The 26,174-nt window shown below is 43.9% G+C and overlaps 1 protein-coding gene across 2 annotated transcripts; it reads left to right on the top strand.

The window, feature by feature from the left end:
- The first annotated feature begins 1,321 nt into the window (after window positions 1-1,321).
- Window positions 1,322-21,717, top strand: LOC140655336 (hexokinase HKDC1-like). 2 transcript variants are annotated; one of them, XM_072869714.1, is made up of 18 exons: window positions 1,322-1,384; window positions 5,956-6,118; window positions 8,677-8,825; window positions 8,917-9,036; window positions 9,855-9,950; window positions 11,287-11,386; window positions 12,026-12,209; window positions 12,781-12,936; window positions 13,720-13,953; window positions 14,633-14,937; window positions 15,246-15,394; window positions 15,482-15,601; window positions 17,288-17,383; window positions 17,475-17,574; window positions 17,922-18,105; window positions 18,808-18,963; window positions 19,715-19,948; window positions 20,593-21,717. In XM_072869714.1, the coding sequence occupies exons 1-18, from the start codon at window positions 1,322-1,324 to the stop codon at window positions 20,735-20,737; spliced, it is 2,754 nt and encodes a 917-aa protein (XP_072725815.1). In that variant the 3' UTR covers window positions 20,738-21,717. The 2 variants fall into 2 exon arrangements, with proteins under 2 accessions (XP_072725815.1, XP_072725816.1); XM_072869715.1 differs by lacking the exon at window positions 13,720-13,953.
- Window positions 21,718-26,174: the final 4,457 nt, after the last annotated feature.

Raw genomic sequence — 26,174 nt, 5'->3', positions numbered from 1 at the left:
CTTCTGCTCAGTAGTTCTTTGTGTTTCCTCCCATTACCAGGCACCCCCTCCTTTCCATCTCCCTCTTCTCCCCCTGTGCCGAGGCTGTTTTTCTCATTTATCAAAATAATTTTTAGTTGTAATTTTGTTCTGCAAAACTTTGGGTGGCAATTGTCTGCCAGTGCAGTAAGTGTCCTCAGTTCCAGCTGAAATACTGAACAGTAACTGGGGGGAAACACACTGAGTGTAGGTGTAGTTTGAGAGTGAGCCTGTAATTACTCTATGAGAATGCCTTTTGTTTGTTTGTTTGTTTGTTTTGTGGGGTTTTTTTTGTTCCTCTCCTTTGTGTCAACTTTTCACCCAGTTTGCTTTGGATGATGTTTCTATAGTCCATATCACTTGATACAGTGACAAAATCCTGGAAACACTTGTGTATTCAGAATGAACTTTTGAGAGTAATAGTTAAAGGCTGTGTCAAATTCAGCTCTGATGGTGTAAGGAAGCTGCTCTTGCTGTAAGGGCATTTATCAACTGAGGCAGTCTGATGTCAACACTGTTGGATGCCAGGTAAATCTGTCCCCTCCACAGGTTTTGCAATACAGAGGATCTGTATTGGTCTGAAACTTTGTCTTCAGGAGGGGTGAAGGGAGAATAATCTGTACAAAACCTCTCAGCTGGAAATTGCGCAAGAGGTATTTCAGCTGGGGGCAGGGGTCTGTGTGTCTCTTTGCTCCTTTACATGGCTGAAGCTTAATTGGAAAAAAGCCGCAGATAAGGGTGCACTGTGTGGAACTAGAGCGGAGTTCATTCATGCAGAAGAGCTCGTCTCGCAAGTGGGAGTGCTGAGCAGAGGGAAGAAACCTCCTAAAATTCTCTCTATCTTTCCAGATTCCCTGCAGCACTTTGTTGCACGCTGTGCTGGTGGGAGCTTGTCAGCCCCCCGGGAACGAAGTGGGGCAAAGCAGGGCAGGCTGCGTAGCAACTACATTGCGAAGTAGTAACAATTCCCAAGTGGGGCAGTAACAAAATCGATTTTTCTCCCCTTCAGCTTGGCAGCTCTCCAGGTGCCTGCTCTGGCACAATGAAGTGTGTAGCTGGGAAGGGAGGGACTTTGGGTTGATGGGAGGGGGTGATACAAAGAGGCAGAAGTTTAGTCATTGAACCGATCACACTGGATGGATTTATTTCTGGACTCAATTTCCCAGGAACTCCACTGTCTCACCCTGGGGGAAATGCCTCAGCTGAAGTTTCTCTAGCTCCAGCTTCGTGAATAAAGACCTGTCGCTTTGGAGTTACTCACAGCAGCTCTGTCACTACTGACTCATCCATCTGCTTCAAGAAAATGTTTGCCGTCCACTTGCTAGCTTTCCATTTCACAAAGCTAAAAGAGGATCAAATAAAAAAGGTAAGATGCAGCGTTAGCTGATTCCTATTTTGAGAACTGTGTTACTCAGATACTGTGGGGTCTGCAGTACATAATGCAGACTAGATAATGGCATTATCTGCTGAAGCCATACAAGCAAATGGGGTAGGAAGTATTAGGACCTTAAACCATCTGACGAGTGTGAAAATAGGTCTGGTTAGTGTTTTCCCTGCACAGTTATAAGTTCTCTTCCAGTAATGGAGCAAATGATCTTCAGTAAGGAAAAGTGGTGCTTAAACTTTATCTGGCGTGGTGTGGTGTAGTCTAGAGGGCAGAAAGAACCTCTTGTTGAATCGCTTTGCAAGTGTAGCGTGAAGGATGGGATTTCTAAAGCTGAGTAGGAATCAGAGTCACTCACATTGTAGCAGGGGTAGGGAAAACTCCTGGGGTCTTTGGGCCAGGTTTTCTGGGACTCAAGAGACAGTTCCAACTAGTGTTGGTGTGGGAGAAGTGCCTGTGCCTCCTCTCTGGTTGCCCAAACCTGGCTGGTCGCTCTGATGTTTATAGATGGGACCTTTAATTACAGTTGTAAAAGCTCAAGATGGCCCAGATCTGAAGCCATCGGTACTGGGAATGAGCTGCCTAATGGTTGCTCTTCCCTAATCTACTTTCACGGCCATGCTGTACTGGTTTTTTGGCTCTCCATCATAAGACCACGTGGGACCTGTAAGCTTCTTGGGTCAGAGGTCCTCTGGTTTCTAGACATGTCCCCTGCGGGTCCTCTGTTCTCCTAGCATCTCCATTGAGTGCTTTCTGGTGGCCATTGCTGCCAGGCTCTGTCCTCTTGTTTTCCAGCCAGCTGGAGGCGGGGCTGCCTCCAGACGTGTGGCAGCACAGGATATCCGATGTCCTGGTGGGTAGATCCGTCTGCACCCCTGAGCTCATCAGAAAAGCGAGCAACACTGGGTTGTCTTCTTGGTGCCCTTGCTTAAACGTGGGGTGGCTTGTTCTTAGGGGGGCATCTTCCACTAATTCTGCCTTGAAGAGAAGTGTTGCAAGAGAGGTCCTGGTATTTCAACAGTCAGATGTCTTTGACTCTGTCTTTCAATCATAGCCCTTTTATTCCCAGGGTTTGATATGATCAGAAGGGGGCCCCAATGCCCTTTCCTCGTATGAGGATCTGATCTAAGATCTCTCATCTAGACAGCGCCATTTCTTCTTACTTTTTACTAAGAAAGGGAGAGACCTTGTGGAGCAGTGCTTGGGTGGAGTGAGCTCTTCAAAGAAACATCCAGAGTGTAGTTGAGGGAGGACTTCCCTGAAGTGAGAACAGTGGAGAGGAGGGGGCAGAGGGATTCTGGCAAAGCCATTTAAAAAAATTAAATCTTTCTGCTAGGTGCAAACTAGCCCTGCCTGAAGGCAAGAAACTGCATACTCTTTAGCGTTCTCTTTTAAGAAGCCCAAGGTAGGCTGTATGGAGCAGAGTTGTTTTCTCCCTAATTAGAAAGAAGGAATGCCTTCCCACCTCTCCCTCCCCAGTTTTTTTTTTTCTCTCTGGTGGCAAGAACAAGAGGCCCCCTGCCATGAAAACAGTGCTGTTTCTATAATTGAGGCAAGACAGTTAAAAACAAGGACTGTCCTTGTGCAGTGGGAGGGAGGCAGGGAGAGAGTTTAGTGTTGCACGGCCTGGCCATTCCTGTGTTTACAGCAAATGGTATGTGAGCAGGCCCTTGCCCTGGTTGTAAATCAGGCTAGAGAGTCAGCAGGTTTTCCTGGGCTCTGCCTTATCTAGTATCTCGGAGAGGACTGTCTCCTCCTATGCTTGTAGGTAAACAGGGTGGGGAATGCAATTTCTGTGGGGAGCAGGGAGCTAGTGCTTGTTTTCTGCAGACAGACATGGTCATTTTTATTACTATTTAGGTTTTTTCCACAATTACTTCTGTCACAAGGTTATTTGGGTCTGTGTGAGAGTGCATGAGTGCTGTATGTCTCCAGTCATTGTATTTTAATTTTCTTTTTTTTTTTTTTTTTTGGTATGCCCAAAAAAGCATGCTGGTGCTTGGGCTGAGGTGGTGGATCCTACACAGTGATGTGGCCTCAAAAAGCCTTGGAGGAAAATCAAGTGCTTGTGCAAACAAGGGCTACAAAGAAAGATCTAACTAATGGCCTTTTCAAGGTATAGCTGTATCCAAAGCCAGCTGCTGCTGCCTGCCAATTGCATCTTGTAGTTTAAGACTTTCTCCTCTGTGCATGTATGTTTTGCTGTTAGGTGAGTGCTGGAGTTACTTTCAGGGTCTTGGGTCTTTCAGGTGGGTCATTGCTGACCATCAGTTTAAAATGGGACTGTGAATACGTAATTAGTTTGTGCCTCATTAATATAGGTGGCCAGTCCAAATTGCAGAAGAGGCTAATTTATCTACAACCTGCATTCTCCTCTGTTTAAACAATGCTGCCTTTTAAATCCTGCCTTGTTGCCGGTGGGACTTGTTTTGTGCATGTTCTCCCAACCCTCCAGACCTCCCTATATAAATGGGACTGATGAAATGCTCTGAACAGATAAAGCAGCATAGTAATGTAGCCCATGGTGCAAGAGCTGAGTGTCTGTACTAGCGAAGTGTTGGAAGCTGTCCCACCTCTCTCCCCTGCCAACCACCTCTGGCCCTGAGTCTCATGTCGTGGGGAGTAGGGGGGACATCCAGGGGACATCGAGCTGTTTGGAGCACAGAATTATTATGCCTGCATCATGTTTGTTCATACAGCACCAAAGTCTGGCTCCCCAGTGGTCGGGGTTTAACCCCAGCCAGCAACTAAGCCCCACACAGCCACTCGCTCACTCCCCCCCGGTGGGATGGAGGAGAGAATCAGAAGAGTAAAAGTGAGAAAACTCATGGGTTGAGATAAAGACAGTTGAATAGGTAAAGCAAAAGCCACGCATGCAAGCAAAGCAAAACAAGGGATTCATTCACTACTTCCCATGGGCAGGCAGGTGTTCAGCCATCTCCAGGAAAGCAGGGCTCCATCACGCATAACGGTTACTTGGGAAGACAAACGGCATCACTCTGAATGTCCCCCCCTTCCTTCCTCTTCCCCAGCTTTTATGTACTGAGCATGACGTCTTATGGTATGGAGTAGCCCTTTGGCCAGTTTGGATCAACTCTCCTGGCTGTGCCCCCTCCCAGTTTCTTGTGCACCTGGCAGAGCGTGGGAAGCTGCAAAGTCCTTGACCAGTGTAAACACCACTTAGCAACAACCAAAACATCAGCATGTTATCAATATTATTCTCATACTAAAATCCAAAACACAGCACTATACCAGCTACTAGGAAGAAAATTAACTCTATCCCAGCCCAAACCAGGACACCAGTGGAAAAGCATTTGGATGTTGACAGATTCTTATTTTGTTGGGTTAATCCTTTGCTGTACCCAGCTATGTAGTTTCTAGGCCACCTTACAGCCATGTATCCAGCCCTGCAGGTAAATGTCAGTCCAAGCAGTGTGTGGTCCTGAAGAAGAAAACCTTAAGTTTTGCCCTGATGAAGAAACATGTACAGAAACACTCTACAGAAACACTGATTAGCTTCTCTACCAGTTTATCTGCATGAGTGTCTGCTACTTCATAGATGCTTTTGATTCCCTTTAAATTCAACTGGCTTTTATTTTGATGTATGCTGCGAGTTACAGACCCTTAAGAAAGGATATTGATTGCACCCAAAAATGTGTTTTAGATGTAATTCTAGAATCACAAGAGAATGGAGGGCAGAGCTGTAGTGAGAAAAAGGCTTTGAGCTCCAGCCTGGCATGCCAACAAAGTTAATTGTCTGTGGAGTGAAGCAGTAGCTGAATAGATGTTTTCAGGTTGTGGCTGGCATGCTTGGGTACTGATGGCATTTTCTGGACCTGACTCAGAGAGGCCAAATTCTCACCAGGTCGAGATACTTTGCAGTTCTAGTTTATTACATTTATAGGAGGAGAGGATGGTGTAAAAACAGCTTGTCAGGGTCTCAAGCAAGTTTCATGGGCTTATGTATGTTGGCAAGTTACTGAGCCATCAGAAAAGATGGCTAATTTTTTGACAGTAATTCACCAACGCTGCATTAAACAGTTTCAAAACAAAGTTTTTATAAGAGTAAATGTTCTGATGATGTCCTGGAGCTTGCTTGCACTGACGATCATGGGAATTCAGGTGCTGAGGTAAAAAATGAAATGAACTTGTAGAATCACAGAGGTGGGGGTTGCGTTGGTGGTATGCTCACCTTCAGTTTGTTACATATGTGAAAGGAATTCTTTTGTCTCCTTGGGATCTGTTTAGCCTCATGTCCATCAAGTGGGTGGGAATGAGCATAGTAATTCTTGTCCAACATAATGCAGGGGTGCTGCTGGAATTAGAGTTCAGGACTTTCAGATCCTTCATGCCAAACTGTACCCCTCATGGTTAGAAAACTAGTGCAAGTGGCTAGGCAGTTCCTGCATTTTCTCTGCTTGCAGAAAAAAAGGAAGCCTCGCCAGTACACATAGGAGAGTCCTTCTGTACTGTGAAAGCAGCGGTCATCTCAGGCAGCTGCTGAGCACTGAGGAGCCTGCATGCCTCCCGAGTAACACCTTTCATCTTTTCAGGTTGACAGGTACCTGTATCACATGCGTCTCTCCGATGATGTCTTGCTGGATGTGATGGCTCGCTTCCAGGCTGAGATGGTGAAGGGCCTGGGGAGAGACACGAACCCCACAGCAACAGTAAAAATGCTGCCATCATTTGTGCGCTCACTTCCTGATGGCACAGGTGAGTTCCTCCTGCTCCATCACAGCAGTGCTGGTTTAGGAAGATGATTGGTTGCTGCCAGTACTCAAGGACAGCACAGCAAAGACACAGGGCAGCCAGGTTACTGCCCAAGGACACAGGGCTTCCGGTTACTGCCCATCTCATGTTGAGAAAGCAGGTGTGTATTGAGGAGGCAACAGCTTGGGGGAGTGCTGGCAGAGGGTTTTTTCCCTGCACTAGGTGGATTTTGACCTAGTGCTGCTTGTTGGAGGAAAGGACCTAGTAAGTGCTCAGAAAACAGCCTCTTTTATCTGCAAATGTGGCTGCACCTAGTGCAGACCTTGCTGCAGGAGCTGTGGCTGGACATGGCAAGGGCAGCCTCTACAGCTCAGACCCTGCAGTGCAGTGTGCTGCAGGTGTGGGGATGTGGGCAATGCTGTGGCTCTGGCATTCATGGAGCTACAGAGAAGGCAGGATGCTGCAGTGAAACCCCTCAAATTGCAAACTGGCAGCAGTGTTGCGTTCTCGGAGCTGTGATCCCCTCTCGGCTTCTGACAGCAAACTGCACTGCTCTTTCTGTTGCCCCAAAAAGTGATCCCCTCCTGCCCTTCTTTGCCTTCTGCATTGGGAAAATCTGCTTCTCGATGGGGTCTACCAGGAAACAGCCTGCTCTGCTGCTGCAGCTGGATCCTTGTTTCCAGTTGCCCCTCAGACTTAGAGAGGGAGAAGGTGCAATGGTGCCCCTCTGGAAGGATGTGAAGTGAGGTAGGATCAAAGAGCCTGTCTTGTTTGGAGAAGTGTGCACATCCAAAATAACTCTCCTGGCTCAGCTGGCTCCCAGCAGTGCAGACTGACAGAAAATTATGTTTTTCCCAGGTTTAACCAAGTCTCTGAATTTGTGCAGGACTGTGTCTGGCCTAGGTCAGGACTCAGTGTATATGAGCTGTTCATGTGGCAAATGTAAGAGAAATGTTTGCTTTGTACCTCATTTCCAAGGACTTTATCCCTTCTGAAGGTAACTTTCCTACAATTAAATGAGAAATTGTGGCTTTAATGGCATAAAGGGAACATTTGGAGGCTAGTCCCTTGAAATGAGGGATATCTCAGAGAAATTATATGCAAACCCCTTGGAAACTGCCTGGCTGGAACTGGGCACTCTTCCTTTTGCTGCTACCTTCACCAAAGAAAAAGAAATATTAGCTTAGCCCTTGCTAGCTCTGTGATCATCACTGGTTCTGAGATCTTAGATGACACTGACCCTGTCCTGAAATTGCAGGGAGCACCTGAGGTCAGGAGACTTGGAAAATTGCATGTAGTGTCATTGCTGTTGCAAGACTTCATGTTCCTCCAGGCCAGCTTTGGACAATGCTCTCCTGGCCTGCGTGACCTTTCCGTGTGTCAAGGACATGCTGCAGAGTCAAGTTGGGCTATGTCTTATTGACACACCGCCTATTTTAAGTATCACATTGATTTTTCTATTTTTGCTCTCTTGCAAAATCTTTATTGGTTATTTTGTTTCCAGACAAAACTTCCAGCAGGTTTAAACACCTCAAACTTGACTGGATTTTCCCCTTTGCAATAGCAATGAACTTTCAGATTTGACAGTGCCCTCAATGTTGCTACGTGAAATGACCCATATGGAGTGTCATCAGCTTTTAATCATTTAGGGATTAACGGTCTGACTAATGTCACAGTTTACTGAGTAACCCAGTTTGCCTCCTCACCTTTGTGATATCTGACCATGGTATTACAGGTAGAATTTCCTGCTTCCTTCCCTTTCAGGGCCAGATTTGATAAAGTTTAGTCAGATGTTTGGACTGTGGGACAAAGATCACGCAAGGCTATGCACATGCCACTGCGTTTTCCTTTGGGGAAGGGCATTCTCCTGTGCGTGGGATGAATAGATAATTGCTTTATTGTAGCAGTGAGGCCAAACTGTCCTGTCTGAGGTCTCCTGCTAGAGAAGAACGTGTTTGAGCTAAGAGTGCTGCTGACTGAGAAACAGGATGGTACTTTTACAGAAATATATAAAGGCATTTGGAAATGCTTGTGTTGGTTGACTTTGAGTGGCAAATTAGTCTTGCCCCACTTGGAAGTTGGCTTCTGCAGTAGGGCCAAGTCTTAACATGGGGCTGCAAATCCTGCATCCTTTACTGGATGTAGGTAATGCTCTCAAACTCCCATTTTCCCACATTTCGGGTGTACAGTTTTGCAGCCCCTGTGTGCTCTGGTTGGCTTCACAGTCGCTTTGGGCATCTTGCTGAAAAGCTTATCCCTCTGCAGCTTGAAAATACGCTGCTGTGGAAGGAGCAGGGTAGGCAAAACCAGACTGCTAAATAAAAATGAAATTAGTTGCCACATAGCAAGCTAACAGGAGGGACCTGATACCCTTGCTTAGGGTTGCCAGCTCTCAGCCTTCCTGGTGATGCTCCCAGGCCCACAGGGTAAGGACCTGCCGTGATGGGGCAGGAGATCCTGTGGCTGCAGTGAGGCATGGGCCCTGGGCTGTGGCCTTCAGCATGGCATCTGGGCCATGCTTCTTGGCCATCACCGGTGATGGTTGCCCACTTGTGTTGCAGAGAAGGGTGACTTCCTTGCTGTTGACCTGGGTGGCTCCCAGTTTCGTGCCCACTGGGTGAAGGTGTTTGATGACGGGAAGCAGAGCAGCCAGCTGGAGAGCAAGTTTTATCCCACACCCAAGGAGCTCATACAGGGGAACGGAGCCGAGGTAGGGCACGCAGGGTCTTCTGTGGTGGTGCTGTGCTTGAGCTCATGCCTGCCGGACGCAGCCTGACCCTGTCCTCTCCTTTCTTGTGCAGCTTTTTGATTACGTTGCTGACTGTCTGTTAGACTTCATGGAGACCAAAAACCTGAAGCATAAGAAGTTACCTCTTGGATTTACATTTTCTTTTCCATGCAAACAGACCAAATTGGAGGAGGTAAGATGTGAAAAGAAATATTATTGGCAAGCCTAGCTTCTTGTAAAACCCAGAGAAGCTATTGCATGGGAGTGTTGCCCTGTGGCCTTTTTGTGGGGTCATGTTTACATAGCTCTCTGAAGAAGGCATGGATGACCATTAGCATTTAACTAGACTTGACTACCATTCAAACACGCATTTCCGATCTCAAGGCAACATGATCTTTAAGCTAAAGCTATTCTTTTGCTTAATCAGTATGTGATTCCCTAGTAACCACATGCCCTTGTATGAAGACTGTTAGACTGTAAACCGCATACTTTTGTGTGCTGAAGCATGTTTCTTTTTTAACCACTTTCATTCAATTTCTTTTTTACAGTTGATTCTAAATAGGAAAGACCTGTAGCTGAGCTGTTTGAGAGGCTGTATGGGGAAATGAAGGGCTAGTTGCAATTATTTTGTGGCCTCTTATTCTAGCCTCTTTTTTATTTCTAGGGATCTGTGCTTTGGGTCCAGTCCTGCAAATGCTTTGTGCTTAATGCTATTAGTTTGTGATGAGCATCAGCAAAGCCACACATGCCTTAAACAAACCACAGGGAGATGCATTTGCAGGATTGGGACTTTATAACTGTACCTGTTTAGTTGTGTCTGTACTGACGATTCTGTGATTCTGTGACAGGCACCCCAAGATGAGATGTTCTGCTGTTACTTTATTTTGGCCCACATTTTAATGTGTGGAGAGACTTAGTGGGCTTCTCCACAGGCTTTGGTCTTGGCTGTCTTTGTGGCAGGTTTGTACGCTAAAGTTGGAGCTTTTGGGTCACTGGACTGTTACTTTGCAGGGGTTTCTTCTTGCCGGGACGAAACACTTCAAAGTTCGAGGAGTTCAGGATACAGATGTGGTCAGCTTGCTGCGCAAGGCCCTCCAGAAACATAAGGCAAGTTTTGTACCTGCGTGAGGTGAACCTAAGTGTCCCCAGATTGTCCTTGTGGGAGATCAGCTGTTGGTGTGTGGGTTGTTTTGGGAGTTGTCAGACATCTTTCAAGGACAGCCAGTAACAAATGTCCAACATAGCTGTATATCTAGTGTATAGGGCTCTCCCTTAGAGCTGAAGCCGTGAAAGGGGACGTGCAGCTGCACATCAGGCTGCCCCAGGTCAGTCTAACAGTGATAGCAACTGCACACTGATAAACTAGGCTGGCAGTGGCAGTGGACCAGTATGGCCCCACTGTCTGTCTGAACTAAAGGGAGTCTGTTGTGAACCTATTTGGTAAGATGTGGGTACACACTGTGTTTTGTAGCCTGGCTTATGGGATGACGGTTGGGAGGGGGAAGCTATAATCTCAAATTGGCAGACCTAACTCTACCAGGGTTTGCCCGTCCATTTCAATTTGTGGGATGGAGTGATTGATGGTAATTTTTAATGTCAGCAGTAAGACATGATTAAATCTGCCCTTGAACTAGTGCATACCTTTGAATAACATTATGTTTTAATATTTTGGAAAGCCTTGGTTTTCATGTTCGGTGCTATTGGTAACATCATCTAAGAAATACAAAGCATCTTTCCATACCTTGACATCTTTGTAGTAAAGAGGAAATTATTCTGTTTTCTCACATGGTAAAAATCCAGCCTTGATTTTGGTTCACTTCTTTCTCTGAGTCAGTCTTGCTGTAGTTAGCAGGAACAAAGGATCTGAGACTTCCTGGGTGAAGTCCAGCCCCCTGCTAGTGTTGGCATCTGAGTTACGAGAATCCTTTGATAACTTTGATTTTACTTTATCAAGTTACCTCAGCGTGAAAGGAAAACTGCACAGCTTTGATGGAAAGGCTTTTTACTTGAGTGTGATATTGGTGCATGGCCTCGTGTTGAATAGCTGCATTTATGTACATATATTTGCTGTCCCATTTTTGGTGGGATCTGCTCAGGGGGTAGGACATTATCCTAGCATGCAGCCCATAAGGACAGATACATGGGTGCTAGCACATCACAAAATTCAAACCAATAACACGTTGCTTTTCTGGCAAACGGGTTGGACTGGGGAAAAACACATCCTGCAAGCAAAGATCCTGGCTGGCCAAGCACTTGAGAATTCAGAGATGTTTGTTACTTTACAGGGTTGTGGGGATAGCGTTATAAAAGGAAGTACTATGTCTTTCAACTGAACCAGGCCTTCAAAGTACGACCCAGGGAATATGTCTGCATGCTGTTGCTTTAACACACAGAAGGCTTTCTAAGCTTTTTTTCTGTTAATCACCCATCTTTATGCTATTAGGACATAGATGTTGATGTTTTGGCACTGGTCAATGACACCGTGGGAACCATGATGACTTGCGGATATGATGACCAGCGCTGTGAAGTTGGACTTATAATTGGTAATTTTTTCTGTTCATTAAGTATTTTTTTTCCCCCTCATTTGTTTAATCCTAACAAATCTGGAGTAGAAGGGAGTGTCCCAGTACAGGAAAGAGTAGAAAGAAAATGGAAAAAAAACAATGGTCAGATTTTCAAGCCTGGCTGCCTTCTGTAAAGCAGCTGTTTTTATGCTGATCACATTGCCATCAAATACCACAGTCCCCATTTTGTCTGGGTTCAGTTGTGACCAGCATACTAAACTTTTCTGCTGACTGTATAGAAAATTACTGTCTATCTGTCCAGAGAAAGCTGAATTCCTCTCACGTCTAGTAGTTAGGATCAGCTATGCTTTCCACAGCATCTCCACTTTGTGCGTTGTGGTGGCTTTTTTAAGGCACATAGAAGTACATTTGAAAAAGAAAAAATGTTTTTAAACAAGTCAAGCCTTAGATTAATTTCCAAAATTTTTTCAGTCACTGTGAAATGATTATTTAACAGGTGCGGGTGGCTTGATATTAGCATCCTCTACCACAGGGTTATGTATTTATATTTTCTTCCAAAGACAATATACTGACTTATTCCCAAACATGTGGACTTAAAACAAACAAAAAGCAAACCTGGAATGGGTAATTTATCTGCACTGTTTTCAACACGCACAGGGACTGGCACCAATGCATGCTACATGGAGGAAATGAGGCACATCGATCTGGTGGAAGGTGATGAAGGGAGGATGTGCATTAACACAGAGTGGGGTGCCTTTGGAGATGACGGTGCTCTGGATGACCTCCGCACAGAGTTTGATCGGGAGCTCGATCTCGGATCTCTTAATCCTGGAAAACAATTGTAAGTGATACCCTGGCTGATGTGCCTCAGCAGTCTGAGTTCTCCGAGTGTGTTTCCAGCATCTGCCAGGAACCCCTTTGGAATAGGAATCGGGTTAAGTGAACCTGAGTTGACTTGATCCTGGTCCTGTCCTATCCAGACCTTTTCCTTCTGGGAAGGGTGGGTACCTTTCACACCTCCCTGCCTCACAGACCAAGGGATTGCTGCTGCAGTTGCTAATGTGTTATTAAAAATAGGTGGTTGCTCTGGTATGATGCTGTGGAGGGGTAAAGAGAGGAGGAAGGTAAACAAAGGCCATATTTACAGCCTGGTTCATCAAAACTGCTTCTACTGGCTGAGCTGCCCACAAGTCTTTTGAAAATTCTATTTAATCACTCACTTATCTTGAGGGGCTGTTGCTGGGTCCCAGGACCTCAGGATGGCATTCCATCTACAACTTAGCTCCCAAACCCCTTTTGTACATGCTTAAGTGTGATCAATCTGCATAAGAACATAACATGCACATACTTGAACTTTTAATAGCTCTGGCTAGCTGGTAAACACCTGTAATCCTTCCTGTGTACCACTCCAGGTTTGAGAAGATGATCAGCAGCCTGTATTTGGGGGAACTTGTAAGACTCATTCTCCTAAAAATGACAAAGGAAGGTCTGCTCTTCAATGGGAAAGTGTCAACAGCTCTGCTTACTAAGGGCAAGATAGAAATGAAACACGTGTCTGCAATGGAAAAGTAAGAACCTGCAATATGCTGTTTGAGAGTGCCTGTTAGTCTTTCACAAGCACAGCAATGATAGTGAACATGTAATTATAATTTGTGAGTACTGGGAACAATCCTGAACTGTTCAACTTGATTTTGCTTTTGCCTAGGAGAAAAGTTGATCTTTCTGTAAGTAGAAATTGGTCGAAGATAAAGTTTTAGCAAAGTTCCGCAGTAGCAAATGTATTGTTAACCGTCACAGATGCAGGTTGTTTAAATAACCTCTTTGGAGACCTGAGTACATGGGATGATTGTTGCAGTTTTCAGCTTCTGTGATGTGGGAATACTGGGGTTGTGGAGATGTAGTACAGACTCTGGATCAGCTAATGGATGACTACATGGAAAACTGACAGATCCTGGTGTTTTGAAGAGGAATCCTGGTTCTCATTGTTACTCCAGGAATAATTCTCTGTTGTACTGAGTGAAGCTGTACATCTATTCCTGTGCTCTCCTTCTGTGGACTAAATATTTTATCCTCTTCTCTTCTTGGCTAGCTAATTGGTATGTGTCACCAAAAACTGAACTGAACCTCTTAAAGTCTGGTGTCTCCCCTAGGTACTTTTGCGAATAGTGTGGGAAAGACATTACTGGTTTATGGGAACTGATTATGATGCTGCCTGATAGGTTGTGCCCTGGTCTTCTCTCATTTGTTTTTGAACCAACATGCAGATATTGGTTTATGTGTTGCCTTAATATGGTTTATGTGTTGCCTTAATATCCTTGCATCAGATGATGTATTCTTTTGTTTTGGGGTAGATATAAGGAAGGTCTGAGCAACACAAAAGAGATCCTTACAGAGTTGAACCTGTTTCCCTCTGAAGAGGACTGCATTGCTGTTCAGCATGTCTGCACCATTGTTTCCTTCCGCTCGGCCAACCTCTGTGCTGCTGCCTTAGCAGCCATACTGACCCGACTGAGAGAGAATAAAAAGCTGTTAAGGATGCGAACCACTGTTGGGATTGATGGGGGACTCTATAAAACCCACCCCCAGTAAGTAACTAAAGAGGATTTGGTAATTGCTGACCACATGTTGATGTTGGAAAGAGTTTCCACCTGCATATACGTGTGGCTTTTCAAAGAACTGCTGGCTTTGCTGCAGGGTTGGGGTGAGATCTGGTGGAGTGCAGAGGATCAGGCTGGCTTAGTTATTGCAAAGCTGTCTCAGGAGCTTTAGAACTTGGGGTGAGAACAACACAACACATGGGATAATGGTGTCTGGGGAAGAGCAATTGATTCCTCAAGTGCTCCTGGGCTTCCAGGGCGCTTGCAGTTCAATGTGGGTTTTTTCTTTTCTTTCTTTCTCCATGCATACCCCGCCCCCATCCCATTTTTGAACTAGTGCTTTCCCAAACTGGAAACTTTCCCAAACTTTTCTCCCAAACTGGATGGAAGTCTGATTCCAGGTGGAAACTCTGATCCTCTGTTTGTGATTGTGACTCTCCACTGTTGCCTGGCTTTTCTCCAGTGTCCCTCTCCCTTGGCACTGGCACTTGTTTAGAGGTATCTTCACGTTCCTGTAAGTGTACAGGTTCTGCAGAATAGCCAGAAATCCTCTTTACTGTGCTTCAGCACTTGTGCTGTTGGATGTGTGCGTGTATTGGAAGTGTATGTGAAGTAAACCATGCATGAAATGCCTGTAAGAGTCTAAAGAAACTCTTTGTTCCTGTAGATATGCCAAACGACTGCACAAGGTGGTGAGAAGGCTCGTCCCAAACTGTGATGTTCGGTTCCTCCTCTCTGTGAGCGGCAGTGGGAAGGGGGCTGCCATGGTCACAGCAGTGGCACACAGGCTGGCCGCTCAGCGCAAGCAAATTGATGCTGCTCTTGCACAATTTCTGCTGTCCCTGGAGACCCTCAGAGAAGTTAAGAACAAAATGAGGACTGAGCTGGAATATGGGCTAAAGCGAGAGACGCAAGCCAGTGCCACAGTGAAGATGTTACCCACATATGTCTGTGGAACACCAGATGGAACAGGTGAAGTAATTTTGTGATCACCTGGAGGTGGTGCAGGAATGTTGCTTGTCTGTTTTCCGGGGGGAATATGCCAATTATTCTGGCAAATGCCAACGTGATTTATGTTGGCAAACTGGTGCTTCCTGCAATGTTATCTGACTAGCCCTTCAGCCCCATGCTAGAAGACTGATGGGATAAATGCCATAGGGAGCAGTGTGCTGTCATTGGCACAGATGAAGTTTTTTTGGGATGTGCGGCAGAGTATGCCATTCTGGCTGGCAGCCATGCTACAAGAAGCACCAAAATGAAATACCTTTCTTCTCTTACAGAGAAAGGAAAGTTCCTTGCCCTCGATCTTGGTGGGACAAATTTCAGGGTTCTGCTTGTCAAAATCAGAAGTGGGAGAAGAAGATCAGTGCAAATGTATAACAAAATCTTTGCCATTCCTTTGGAGATCATGCAAGGGACAGGGGAAGAGGTAACCTTTAATGAATGCTTAACTGATCCAGCCAAGGCCATTGCATGGGATTACTGTGAGATTTATATGCTTTTTCTGTCCTTCCAGCTCTTCGACCATATTGTCCAGTGTATAGCAGACTTTCTGGAGTATATGGGGATTAAAGGTGCTCGACTGCCTCTGGGCTTCACCTTCTCCTTCCCGTGCAGGCAAGCCAGCATTGACAAGGTAAGAACTGCAACACAGAATGGGTCAAGTGGCAGCTGTGCATCTGCTTGGTAAATGACATCATTTTGGGTGAGAGTGACTTGTTGGTTTGGAGATTGCGAGCCAAAAGCTATTCTTCTAAATGTTTTCTTCCAAGTCGGACTTTACAAGGTTGACAAGAGAGAGAGAGATACAGAGAGAGAGAGAGAGAGAGATGTGCAAATCAGTCTTTGGAGAGAATATTTCACCTGGTTTATGGGGATTTTATTACTGTACTCTGCAAATGAGTTGTGTTTCATGAGAAAGTTATCATCCTATATGCATATACGATGTAGAACTTTCACTGCTTGTGTCTGATAAGAGATGGATGTTACTTGCTTTTATTCTATAAAGATTAAGCCCTTATGATAGCGAAATAGCTACATATTTTTAATAGCCCAGGGATCTCTGATGCTGCCTTAAATCTTCAATGGCAAGAGAGAACAGGTGCCGCCTCCTACTTGCTCTGCTACAATGCCAGGGTGTTTTCCTAACTGTGCTGCACAGCTCTGACTGTATAACTTCTGCACTACATTAGTTTCTTTTTGTTGAGTGTCAGTGGGTAGAACTGAGCTTGCTTGTTCAGCTTGGAAGGGCTGGACCTCTCAGATTTGTTAATTTGACATATATGGCTTATTGGCAGATATCATATCTTCATCCTTCCAGATCTGATGTAAGAAAAAAATTAGAATTAAAAAATCAAATTCAGGAAGAAATAATTCTCAATTATTCTGATGCATTTCCAAAGAGGAGTGGGGCTTGTGCTGTTTAATTCTAGTCAAATATGTAGGATATTGGGGAAATGAGAGACTGCTATTTTATTGAGTGTTTTTGTGTCCTGGTGGTTTTCACAATAGCTTTTAAGTCTAGAAGCTAGTCTATTCTCTCTCAATTTTCAGATCACAGTTGGGAGTATAGCAATAGGACTTGGCTATTTGTGGGGAGACCGCTCAATATGCCTTCCAAACTTACAGCATCTTACTTAGGTCTTGACAAATGATGAGGAAACAAATTCCACATCAGTGGTGGTAAACTGAGTGAGACACATCTGTGTCAGGGTCCCATAGTATGTTGCCCTGTGTGTTTGATCTCTTACTGTTGCTAGAACTTGAGGTTTTTTAAGAGCAGTCCAGAGCCAGTTACCAAGTGGAAAGCTGATTCATGTAACCTGGAAAACTACTTCTGCCAGGCCAGGTTTCTGTCCAAAAAGAAACAAATTAGTGTTGCCTGGAGTAGTAGGATCATACATACCAAGTGTCCTTCAGTAAACGAGCCAAACATTAACAGTAGATGTTCATTAATGTTTAATTACTTACAGCAAAAGCATTTTTTACAGTCTTTCCCACCCAGATAATGCAATGGCTATGTGCACAGAAGCAGCTGAGATGGGAAGGTTTTCTAAATGAGAAAAGAGTGTTAGAAGGCACTGAGTTGTCAGTGACTTGATAAATAGCTGAGAAAATCTGGAGTCACTACCATCAGCAGTTGAGTAACAAAGATACATGCGTACACACTCTGCACTAGACATTCACAGTAACCTGTCCAGAGAAATACATTATTTAAAAAAAACAAGGGGGAGAGGGAGGTGGAGACAAGAAAAGACTGATGCTTGGAACTTCCAGTCTTTTCTCTGTCTTCACTTATGCTTTTCCTCCTCTTCTGTTTCAGGGAACACTTGTGGGGTGGACAAAAGGTTTCAAGGCAACAGACTGTGAGGGGGAAGATGTTGTTGATATGCTGAGAGAGGCCATCAGGAGAAGAAATGTGAGCTATTCTTTTCTGCTCTTTTTGGTGTGTTTAATGCACACTCCACCTTCCTCTGGGACCCCACTACTGATTGTGACTTGTGTTTTAGGAGTTTGACTTGGACATTGTAGCAGTGGTGAATGACACCGTTGGGACAATGATGACGTGCGGATATGAGGATCCAAACTGTGAGATTGGCCTTATTGCAGGTACAGTGATATTGAAGTGACCACTATAAGAAGAAAGCATATAGGCAGGTGCTAGGCTTCCCACCTTTTTTTGGAATTTGTAAAACAATGTCTTTTATTTGAGTTTGATATATGATGTTACTAGTCACTTGAAGTTCTTGGCAGATTTGTATGGTATTTAAAAGAGATAGCATTACAGCACTCTTAGCATTACTGGCTAGCACTTGCTTCTGTAAGATATGGAGAGATCTTTGAAATTTGGGATATGGAGAAGAGAGTTTTTAAGATGATCGCTGCAATCATCTTCCATGTGTTTCAGCTGCTACTTCACTTTTCTGGCTGAAGCCTTCTCATTTCTTTCCTCCTAGGAACGGGCAGCAATGTGTGCTACATGGAGGACATGAAAAACATAGAAATAGTGGAAGGGAACGAAGGAAAAATGTGCATTAATACAGAATGGGGAGGATTTGGTGACAACGGCTGCATTGACAACATCAGAACAAAATATGATAAAGAGGTAGACGAAGGCTCACTAAACCCAGGGAAACAGAGGTAAATGTGATGGTCTTGATGCTAAGACCCTGATTAAGTCAGTCTTGGAGACACACTGGCTCCTTTTTAAAATTTACTTAATGAATGAAAAATCAGAAAGGAAATTTTAATATTATACTTCATGTGTTGCATGATAAGTAATGCAGGTATCCAGACAAAAAACCAAGATGTACATTGTTTCTGTTACCACAGCGCTGTTTTCACCTTCGGGCAGTTATCAAACAGTGCAGCTCTTAAGATTTCCCTGCAAATTGTAGGTCTTGTTGTGTTCCTCCTCTTGGAGTGTTTTTTCAAAGGTAAACTACAACTCGTGCAAGAGGAGAAACTGAACTTGACCGTTCTTCGTTTGGTAAAGACAGCATTGATTACATATGACTCACCGGTGAATGCATGGGAGGGACAGGGAAATGTTTCGCTTCAGTGTGGACTCTGGCTTTAACGCTACCTTCTGTTTAATATTGCAAGTTTTTTTTTCTAGTTCTGTTACCTTTTAACATGGGTAAATATGTTGTAATTAATATTTGCACTCGAAGTCACTGCAACAGATTTTTGATGGTTGAAAGATGGAGTTCAATGGCTATTGCTCTGCAAGCTTTTACTGCTTTTTTGAGAGTCGATAGGGCATGTACATACCACTCATGTTATACAGAGCTAACATGCCATCTCTTTAAAAGCACTTTTTTTTCTATTATAACATAACAGGTATGAAAAAATGACCAGTGGAATGTACCTAGGTGAAATAGTAAGGCAAATTTTGATCGACTTAACCAAACAAGGACTGCTGTTCAGAGGACAGATTTCGGAATCACTCAGGAAGAGAGGCATATTTGAAACAAAATTCCTGTCTCAGATTGAGAGGTAAAGTTGTTAGATTTAAATCGTTTAAATCCTCAAAGTCTTCTGGGACCTCTAGAAAATAGTCTTCTGCAAGTGTGTGGAGCCCTTCAATAAGTCAATTACAGGTTTTTTTTTTCTTTGCACACCTCCCCCAGCCCCAGAATAAAAGCCAAGACTGAGGAACTGGGGGAGTTCCAAAATTATTCTGTAATTATATGAATTATCATTTCCTGTCTGCACAGCTGTGTTATCTTGGATGCTGTAACCATCAAGCATGATTATACTTGGAGTGTTTCTTGTAGGACTTAAAATAGTACTTACTTAAAAAAAAAAAGGCAGTGATATACAAATACCCCGTGAATATGTGCTTACCTACATATCTGTGCATGATTGCAATGGTCTTCCAGGCTATTTGAAGCTCTTTCTAGTGTTGAAAACCTTGGAAGGTAGTGTCTCAACCTTGAGATAAAAAATAACACAGTCAGGTGGCTGATCTGGCTCAGCTCCTTCATGACTTTGGGAGCTAGGTGAATAACTACCGTTTGTGCCTTCTGGAAATACAGTCTAACATAGCAAAGGGCATGCCAGGAGCAAGTTTTCAATCTGAATTCAGACTGGAGTCTGCCTTAAGACAATTAGAGAGTTATAGAGTTGGAGAAGTGGTCCCATTTCCTTTGAATCATGGCAGAGTTTCAGCTGTAAAACTTTCATTTGCATGCCTGCTAAAGCTTCCCCTAACGCCTTGCTGCTGCATGTGTTTTCCTCTGTGCAGTGACCGTCTCGCCCTCCTCCAAGTCCGGCGAATTCTGCAGCAGCTTGGCCTGGACAGCACGTGTGAAGACAGCATCATTGTGAAAGAGGTGTGTGGAGCTGTTTCAAAGAGAGCTGCCCAGCTCTGTGGGGCGGGACTAGCAGCTATTGCAGAGAAGAAGAGAGAAAACCGAGGTGTGGAGCGCTTGCAAATCACCGTTGGAGTAGATGGGACTTTGTACAAGCTCCATCCACAGTGAGTACCTTGGTACCGCTTCCCTTTGCTGTTTGCTCATTTCCACTGTGAAAACGTACCAAGCTGTACCAGCTTTCTGCTGAGATTATAAAAAATTAGAAGGGATAAAGATCTAACATGTTTCCCTGCATCCTGTCATTTCCCTTGCCTAGCCAAAGGTTCAAAAATTGCAACGTCAAGTCCAGTTACCACTGGGAGGCTCTTTTCTCTGGGGTGTTGAGTGAACTTACTCTTCTAATATTTATTTTCCAATGTTTTGGGGGATTTCTGCAATATTCGGGTGTCCCAGATGGAAAGCTGTGTTGAGTTTTTGGAGCTGGGTCATTATTTTGTGAGCAAGCCCTAGAAGTAGATGCATTAGCTTTTGAATTGGGAGAAGAGAGCCACCTCTATGATCTTGAAAGGCAAGGGAGGTGTCTGGCTTCATGCTGAACAAAATTAAAGTGGAGAAATGGAAATAAAAATCGAATTGTGTGCAGAAACTTGTCTCTTTCATGAATAGGAGGAAAAAAACCCAGAAAGGGATGCTGTGGAGAACCAGTGGAAGATGTTGGCTGAGGTTATGGTTCCTTGCTAATAGATAAAGATCTCAGACCAGAAAGCAGCTGCTAAAATGTTCTGTTCTTCTCTCCCTTTCCTTTCAGTTTTTCTAGGGTCCTGCGGGAAACAGTGAAGGAACTGGCACCTCAGTGTGATGTGACTTTCATGCTCTCTGAAGATGGAAGTGGGAAGGGAGCTGCCCTCATTACTGCAGTAGCAAAAAGATTGCATAACGTTGGACAGAAGTAAAAATGAGATCTCAAGTCATTTCAGCACTGCCAGGCATGTGCACTAGAGATTTGCTGAGCAGTGGTTCAAGATAGCTTTGCTAGACACCAGTACACAGGTACCTGTTTTCAGGGAGCAGCTGTTTTTTGACCAACCAGGATTGTGGATTTTTGTTCTTTGAAAACTTGGATCAAGTGTTTCTGCTCCCCACCGGCATTATGTCTTGGCACACTGCAATCTACTCAGTTCTGTACTTCCTGAAATACGTCTATAATGCACATGGGAGAGTGAAAACAAAACAAACAAACAAACCAAACAAAAAAAATCAACCCCAAATGTGTCTTTTTACAATGGCTTAATTAAGCTGCTGCACCACAACTGAATTTATCACCAGTTTCTTAGGATTTTTGTGTGTTTTAGTTTTGGCTTGGCCTGGCTCAAGGAATATTGAGATCCTGGTGTTGCACGTATCTAGTGGACATGTTTGTTCAATGCTTCACAGGTTTTACAATAAATCTGCACGTAAAACAAATTAATGAGCTTTGGTCAGTGATGCTCCCCCACCACTGCTACACTGGTTGCAGGTGTGTCCCTGAGAACAGGAGGCATGTTTAATAGATGAATGTAAAGGAAAAAAATATGATTCCACAAAATATCAGTTTGTATTAAAATATATTAGTGCATTTGAGTGCACATAAACCTAAACCAATGCTGGACGGATTCTGACTGTGACTGATTATTTTGATACTGGAGGAAAGAGAGGATATAGAAGCAGCTACAGAGTCTGCTATGTCTATATCAGAGCTAACTAGAGAGTATGAAATCTGTTCATCTTTAGGCCGCCAAAATAGCTTTGTAGAGAGGAAAAAAAAAAGTCACCTGAATTTCTGAAATTCTCCTCTTTGTTTCCCTCAGTTATCTCCTTGCCTGTTCGTGGGAGGATAGTTTCCGTTTTGTGGAAGGGAGTTTATCCTTGTTTTTAATTTTCTGTTGCCCGCTGCTTTGCCTGTTTGTAGTCTGTTGTAAATAAATCTGTGGTGCTGTGAGCCTTCAATTCTCTGTCTAGTGCCTCTTCTGCGTTGTGGGAAGAACATGTAGACAAGTGGGAGCTTTCTTTAAACCTACCTATAACACTACTGAGCAACACTGCAGTTACGATGAAGGTGGCTTGCGGAGAGGGCCTGTCAAATTGCAGCTGAATTTGCCTGTTTCTCAAACTGTTTCCCCACTAATAAAACACCATTTTATTTGGCAGTAGTGTGCCCAAAGGCATGCAAACACCAGGAAAATAACCTGTCCCCTTCTGCGACTGAGTGTCCCTCACCTGATTTACCCATCTCAGAATAAACTGAAACAATAATATGGTACAGAGAAACAGCAAATCTGTAGCCTGCTATTCTCTGTTCTGAAGTATTCCTGTATCTCCTTTAATCCTCTCTTCTTGGGTATTTGCTTCCTTTCAGGCTGGCAGCAGAAAGCGGGGCCAAGAAATGTGCTTTAAGCCTAGTTAGGTCAAAAGTAACTATCGTGCAGGGGGATAAGCAGTTGGGTTTATGTAATAATCTGTAACAAGGCCGACAGGTTTAAATTTAGCAATGAAAAATTCAAAATTTCAAGCTACAGACATTTCCTGTTTCATAGTTTTTAAAAGAAACGTGTCAACAGCTCTGTGTCTGTGTTGGAGTCACTGGATGAGTAAAAGGTAGTACCTGGAAATAATTTTCACTTCTGAAGGAGTTCCTCATGGTGCTGAGCTCACTATACTGAACAATTGGGAAGAGCCAAGTTCTGAACTCATATTACGTTTAATGTTTTCCTCCTTTTGTCAAGAAACTTAATATTTTACTTTTTCTTTATATTTCAGAATCCACAGAGCTACAGAAACCAAAGCTTGCTATGTAGTCAGGGAAGAGTTATTTGGAACAGATTTTTTTCCTGGTGATGAACAGGCTAAATGTGGAGGGGCTGGGTAGAAGAAAAAAACATCAGAGCTTGGGGCTATGTGGGGCCTAGAAGTAGCCTAGAATAGCTCTTCTGTATTGGCTGTTTCTCCCCTGGGCACTCTGAAATCTTGTAGTATCTGTGTACTTTTGCATCCTTTTGGGGGAGAGGATTGTGCTAATCTGCAAAAGTGCATCTGTGGCTGATGTGTGTCCCTGTATAGCTGGAATGAGGTGATGTGGACTTGCCCCAGGATGGCCACGTGAGTATGGTGCAGAGTATCTTTTGCACTTCTATTCTAAAGTCTGTTCTGCACAATTGGAATGCAAATCAGTAACAAAACAAGGTAAACCCCTTGCCATGGAACCTTGCTGTAAATTTAGAAAGAAATCCTGTATTGCTTTTGATTTTTAGTCTTTTTAGGAAAAGAAATATTTGCACAGAGTCCATTTACACCTCAGCTGCAGTTATTCCTTTTCTGCAGTAGATTAAGCCCACACTATAATATTTTTTTACACCTTCATTTTTTTTCCAGTGAGTCTGTGGGTGTCATGGAATCCGATCACATGAACCTGAAACTGCTCACAAAGTGCTTGGTGACCTACAGCTCTTGTCGAGGTCCCTAAGGCCCCAGACACGCATACTCTTGCCTTTTCTGCAGGCTGCTGGCTTGCTCTGAAGCCAAGCAATTCCCACATGGCTCTGATACACATCTGCTGGGCAGGGAGATGGCATCCAAGCTGGGAAGGCTGCTGCTTTCTGAAAGGAAATGAGCAAAGATTCGCTGGGCAGCCCTGGAGAAGGGAAGGATTGGCTACTGCGGGATTTTACCAGGTGTACAAACTTCACTTGTAGTTTGCCAGGGATCCCATAAACACACTGATGCTTCAGCTGACTCTAAAACAGAACATTCTCCATCTGGGTAATGATGCAGCATCATGTTCCTGATTATGTCAACATGTGGAAACTCAAGGACTGTTGCAAACTTGCAATCTCCCTTGTATAGATTTTAAGCTGCTGAACCAAACCTCTTCTCTGCACATAGTTTGTGGTGATTCAGTTTAAAGCCCTAGCTTGAAATAAATGTAGAGGCCTTCCATTAAATGTAACACAGCATACCATATGCTGAAAAATATGTAGTACAATTCTTCACATGAAGTTGTTAGTCAATTTAAAATAAACTGGAATTCTTCCAGTTTCACATCTTAGATGTGCTTTTCTACTGCTTTTTGGATAGCTTTGTGATGCTTCATTTCTGTGTGTTTTATGGGTCTTCCCTCCAGTCAATATGTTTAGCACTACTTGAATTTACTGATTTTGTTTTGATGCTTCTTGAAGACATGAACATCCTTTTTCAGATCTAGGTCATACATTTGATTTGTCAAGTTGAAAGATCTTTAAATCACAGGTGTGATAGAAGTATTACTGGGTGGAGGTACTAAGGTTTGTGCTTTTCAGAAACTCCCACTAGATGGTTGCAGTTACCCTTTCATCTGCAGGGAAAAGATAATCCTAAATATGCTGGTTTGCCTGCGAGAGAGATATTTTGGTGGCTATAGATCTGGACAGCACTGGCGCTTGACTCGTAATCCAGAGGAAATGCAGTAGCAGCTCCGTGGTGACATATTCCCTTTGTCACTCTGACAAAGTTCAAAAGTAAATATAGGATCATGTGTAAATCTTTCAGAAATCCTGATTAGCATAATCTCCCTTCTTGGGAAGTCAATATTATATAGGATTAGCAGATTAGTGTAAAGGAGTTTGAGGCTGAAATGTAGGTAATACCAAAATGAAAGTATTGTTGTGATTTGTTTCTTTGCGTTTGGTGAAATGAGCTGGTTGTTGTTTGGGGGTCTCGGATACAACGTCACTGTAGCAGTAGGTGGAGAGGGAGGGAGGCAGGGAGCGGGGGAGACTTGGTGAATGTTGTCCAGCTATAGGCAAACTTACAGTTTCTCTGGAAAGGACCTCCACTGCCTTGGACTGTCATTGAGGGCTTATCCAGAGCATTTCTCAGGCTTGTCAAGTGGATAGCTTGTCAAGTGATATATACATATATATACATATTAAAGAATAATAAAAAAAGACATTCCTGTACATGAGTATGGATGGCCTGTTGGGGTGAAAGTGGGAAGGGAAATCGGATGTCTGCTTTGTCCCAGCACTGCATCCACTCTGTAAAGCTGATGTAAAGCAAGATCTAAACCACCAAAAGCTTAATTAATGTTTTTCCCTCTCTCATTGATACTATCACATTGCAGGTGCACACTGAAGGTGCTGTAAACATGATGGTTCATGTCTATCTGAGAGGGGAATGCCAAAATAATTTTGATCTAGTTGCATGTTTGTTAACGTCCTCCAGGTGCAAGCCCCTTCCCTACCCAGCCTTACGCTTCGTCTGCACTCTGTGTCCGAGGGCCTCGCGCAGCCCAGGCACCTCTAGGGGTAATAAAAGCTGTGTGCTGTGAAGAGAGAACAGATTTGATAAGAAACCTGGTCAATATGGGTTCCTCCAGAAAACCCTTGCCACTGGCACAAGGAATTTGCTACAGGAAAATGGACAGAGGGCTCCAGGCTTGAGGTCTCCTGCGCAGGAGTTGAAGACCCAAATGCTGGGGAACCTCAGCAAGCAGGAGCTTGCTGGAAGGAGTAAAAGAAGGTCCTTTCACCCTTGATCTTTCCTGACTGGTTATAAAAAATCCCAACCAACCAACCAACCAAAAAAACCCAAAACTCCCAAAGCCCAAATTCTTATTTTTATCTAGAAACGTAAGTTAAAACCAAACAAAAACCAAACCAAAGCTATATTTAAAAAAAAAAAAAAAAGAGAGATGGTGGGAGACTGAGAGTGTTTCACTGCCACTATATTTTCTTTTCTCCTTTTGTTGGGAAGGATAAAGGCTGTTTGGAGAACAGGGGAGAGATGTGTGAAAAGTATGACACATCAACAGTCAAAGCTTCCCCATAAATTTGTTATTGTACATCAGAATAACTTTAAGTCATAATAGTGGGGAAAAGGGATGACAGCAATGCAAGGTGTGATATATTAAAAGCAGTGAATTACAAGGACTATTCAAGGATTTAACTGAGTTAACTTGTTCATTTTTTATTGTTCTGTGGGCAGGATAAAAGGGGAGGGAGGCAATGGGGTTGCTACCTTACTGGCATCCATTTTCTTTGGACTTGGAGGTGAGATGTAGCTTGCAGCCCCAGCCTCAGGCATTTCAGAAATACCAGGGTTCACTTCTCAGGGTTCTCAAAAGGGTTCTCAAAACCACCAGTGTTAGTTGATTCAATTTACTTTTCTGGAGGGCTGTTTTTGTTGGTTTTAATTTGCTGCTTGCTGTTTGGGTGTTCAGCTTGCCAAAGGTTTCTGTGCACCTGGGAGGTCCCCATTCCTATAGGGCTGGCTTGGCCAGTGCCAAATCATACAGCGATGCTGGGCCATCTGTTTAGCAGTGGGACTGGGACCGCTGCCTGCGAGGCCATTGTAGAGGACTGTCCTCATCGTTGCAGG

This window comes from Ciconia boyciana, chromosome 8 (assembly GCF_034638445.1).
Source record: "Ciconia boyciana chromosome 8, ASM3463844v1, whole genome shotgun sequence".
NCBI classification, from domain to species: domain Eukaryota; kingdom Metazoa; phylum Chordata; class Aves; order Ciconiiformes; family Ciconiidae; genus Ciconia; species Ciconia boyciana.
The sequence above is the reverse complement of the archived record's forward strand: the minus strand, read 5'-3'. Positions and strand labels throughout refer to the sequence as shown.